A 3,491-nucleotide genomic window follows, 5' to 3' on the forward strand; every position below is an offset into this window, starting at 1 on the left:
AAAGGTGCGGTGCCACGCCCGTTGGCGTGCGTTTTTTTTGGGGGGGAGAACGTGTCCCGTCAAGGAGGCTTGAGTGTAAACAGTGGAGAGCATTGCCACCGGCTCAACGTGCCCTTACGGACGCCCTTTGATGCCCACATCTTCCCACACAGGCGCATGCAAATCACTGTCAAGGCGGCTCCTGCGACGCACCATACGCGGCCCCAAATTGTTGATGCTAAAGCTCCCCGCCGCGCCGGCACCCACGGCGTTGATCGTCTCAGTCAGGTCCAGACCCGCCTTCTCGGCGTACATGAGCCCTTCGCAGACACCTGTGACGGGCCAAATGACGGGTTGTAGGGTGGAGTGAGGAGAAGGGAAGATAGGTAGGTGGAAGCACCTCCAGTAGACGCCGTGCAAGGACTCCCCAGCCACCCCCAAGACATGGCCAAAGGCGGACGGCCAATTTGCCCATTCTTTTCTCACCCATCATGGTATTGGCGATCAATATCTGGTTCACCATCTTGGTGTGCTGTCCTTTTCCCGGCCCGCCCATGTACCGCATGTTTTTGCCCATTAATGTCCACAACGGGTGCAGGCCGTCGACGACCTGTTTGTCCCCCCCCACCATAAATGACAAGGCGGCATTGCGGGCGCCTACGTCACCCCCGGAGACGGGTGCGTCCACGGTGGACACTCCTTGCGCCTGCCCTGTGGTGTATATCTCTTGGGCCAGGCTGGGTGTGCTTGTCGTGCAATCGACCAGGACACCGCCAGCTTTCAACCCTTTCAAAATGCCCTCCGTGCCCAAAACGACGTTTCGAACGTCTGAAGGGAACCCAACGATGACGAAGACAACGTCAGAGGCAGCAGCGACTGCGTGGGGGGAGCTTGCCACTACCGCACCCTTGGCTTGAACGGGAAGGCACTTACTCGGCGTCCGGTTATAGACTGTGCACTGGTACCCCGCATTGAGGAGATGGGTCACCATGGAACAGCCCATAATACCAACCCCAACCCAGCCGATGCGTGTGGTTGCGGGAGAAATGATAATTCCCGATGCCGGTATCATCTGTGACTTTTCGAGCGTGCCACCGGACTCTAAGGCAAGCTATGCACAAGCTTTCAATCACGCCCGGGCTGATTCCCTACACATCAATATTGAGGTACGTATCAATTTTTCGTGCTTTCTCGATGCGCGCGGCCAGAAATTGCATGCTCCAACTCTCTTCGTGATAAAAAAAGGCCCGGGACGGTGACCAAAGCTTCAGGGGAGGTTGACCACGACAGACGCGTGCTCATGTACAAAACCCGCACGAGAGGCATTTGACTAATTCTTTTGAGGCAGCGGAGTATGTGTAGGATTCGCTCTCAACAATAGGCCTGCGGAAACGAGGAGGACTGCGGGGGTGACCCCATGAAACGCTTAATTGCCCGTTTCTTTGAGACGACGCACGACCTAGCATGGGAGGAGGTTAATTTTCCAAGGGATCTTATATAATTTTCTCTTGGAGGAAATAGTTTTCACAGGTCCAATCTTATTTCGAAGGGGAAAGTGGATGCTGTGGCTGATATATCACACAGGTTACCTGAACTCGCTTTATTTCATCCGTAATGCATGAGCAGGTTCTGTTACCCATGGTGGCTAAAGACCAGGTCCAAGGTCCTAGCGAGCTGGTTGATGATGACGTAGCCATTTCTTTGAAATCCCTTTTCGACGATGATCGGCAAATACCCCCTCCATTTCCTTTGCGACCACTGGCTGCGCCACCCGGTTGCATTGTACCCTTGCATCAGGATGCACGTGATGCCCTCGGGGGACGGGTATGGAAAGCGTCCATTTTCTTGAAGCAATGGCTGGAACAAAAAGGCTTCCTGGAAAAATTGAGGGGGTTAGCAATACTTGATGTAGGAGCAGGGATCGGAGCACTGGGGTTGGCTTGTGCGCTGGCCCGCCCTTTTCCACCTGCCTTCGTGGCCGTGACGGACAAATCGTCGTTGCTCGCTTTACTGCGCCGCAATGTGGAAGTTGCCCGAGAAACAGCAGCTACAACGGGTGGACATGTGCCAATACATATTCTAGGGTCTCACAGAAAATATTCCGGGGGAAGGCAAGGAGGGATCAGCGGTCGAGAGGAAGAACGAGGAGAAGAAGAGGAGGAAGGTGGAGAAGGAGAAGGAGGAAGAGAAAGCGAGGGAGGCCAAGACAGGGGAAGAGAGGGATCCTGTCATCTTGTTGCTTGCCCTTTGGATTGGATGGAGCGAGGTCATGGATCTGAGTGCACCGCCCTTATCGAGCTCCTCCACGCCAAAACGGGGAAAAAACACTTTGATATGATCTTGGCGGCGGACTGCGTGTACTACCCTCACCTTTACCAGCCGTTAGTCGAGACTTTGGCGGCCATGGCGGGAGAAAACACGCGTGTGGTGATTGCAAACGACGAAGGGAGGACAGATGCGCGAGGAGTGGAGGCATTGGCGGGAAGGAGATGGGATGAGGGGTTTTTCGAGGTGTTCGCTCGCTGGTTTGTGTGGGGTGAGGAAGAAAGAGAGGGGGAAGAAAGAGGAGGAGAGGACAGGATGTATCCGGCAATGGAAGAGGGGGGAGGGGGGCCGTTTCGAGTGGTCGTGGCTAGGAAGAGAGAGGGGCGGGATGGAGTCGAATAGGGAGGGTGGGTAACAGATGGAGGAAGGGAGAGGGAGGAGGCCAGAGGGCGCAGCGGGACAGAGAGGGTTTGGGAGAGGAGAGGAGGGAGAAAAAGGAGCAGACAAAGAAAGGCGACTCAAGGGGGGAAAAAGCAAGAAACTACATCCGAAAGACCGGGACGGGCGAGAAAAGCAACCTGAAGGACGGTGACGTCAGACACAGGGGTCATTGCTCATGCCCACTCAGGGTACCGTGAGCTCTTCGAAGCCTTCGACACGACTCTCTTTTCTTCTTTTCCCCTCCATCCAGCAAGCACTCTATCCGCTCCACTACAATCGCCCCCTGCTCTCATCCTAAACCCCACGCATCCCTCTGCCCTTCCTCTACGTCGTCGGGACGCTTTGCCCGCCCTCCCCCCTTCCAAAGAATGCACATCATACCCGGAGGTTGCCGGAATTTCCATGGTCCATCAACCATTTGGACGCAGAAAAAGCTTCCTTCCAGGCCCGGTTCGATCACTTTGGGTGCTGGAAGATAGGGTCTCTGTAATTTAGGTGCCATGAAGTTGTTGAAGAAAGGATAAAAGAAAGGACAGAGCGAGGAATGAGAAGCTGAAACTGTCACTGTCCGCTCGCCTTTGTGTTGGTCTTTCGAAATGGATCAAAGGACCCATCACTGGCTGAGACAACGCCAGGGCCATTCGAGTGCACAGTAAGGAAGAGAGAGCATATGGAAGACGATTAAAAACAGGCATGACGCAGAAACGAGAACCCCTCTCCGATCGCACGTGCAGGCCCTTCTCTCCCTCCCATGGTATTGGCGATCAATATCTGGTTCACCATCTTGGTGTGCTGTCCTTTTCCCG

At 54.7% G+C, this 3,491-nt stretch overlaps 1 protein-coding gene across 1 annotated transcript; it reads right to left on the reverse strand.

Moving 5' to 3' along the window:
• Positions 1-169: 169 nt before the first annotated feature.
• MMSB (3-hydroxyisobutyrate dehydrogenase) lies at positions 170-1,129 on the reverse strand (the record flags this gene model as incomplete). The annotated part of the gene is given in 3 exon segments (XM_005855975.1): positions 170-181; positions 193-311; positions 466-1,129. 3 exon segments carry the CDS (start codon positions 1,049-1,051, stop codon positions 170-172), a joined length of 717 nt encoding a protein of 238 aa, XP_005856037.1. The 5' UTR covers positions 1,052-1,129.
• Between the last annotated feature and the right edge of the window lie 2,362 nt (positions 1,130-3,491).

Source organism: Nannochloropsis gaditana (genome assembly GCF_000240725.1).
Source record: "Nannochloropsis gaditana CCMP526 unplaced genomic scaffold scaffold064, whole genome shotgun sequence".
NCBI lineage: Eukaryota > Eustigmatophyceae > Eustigmatales > Monodopsidaceae > Microchloropsis > Microchloropsis gaditana.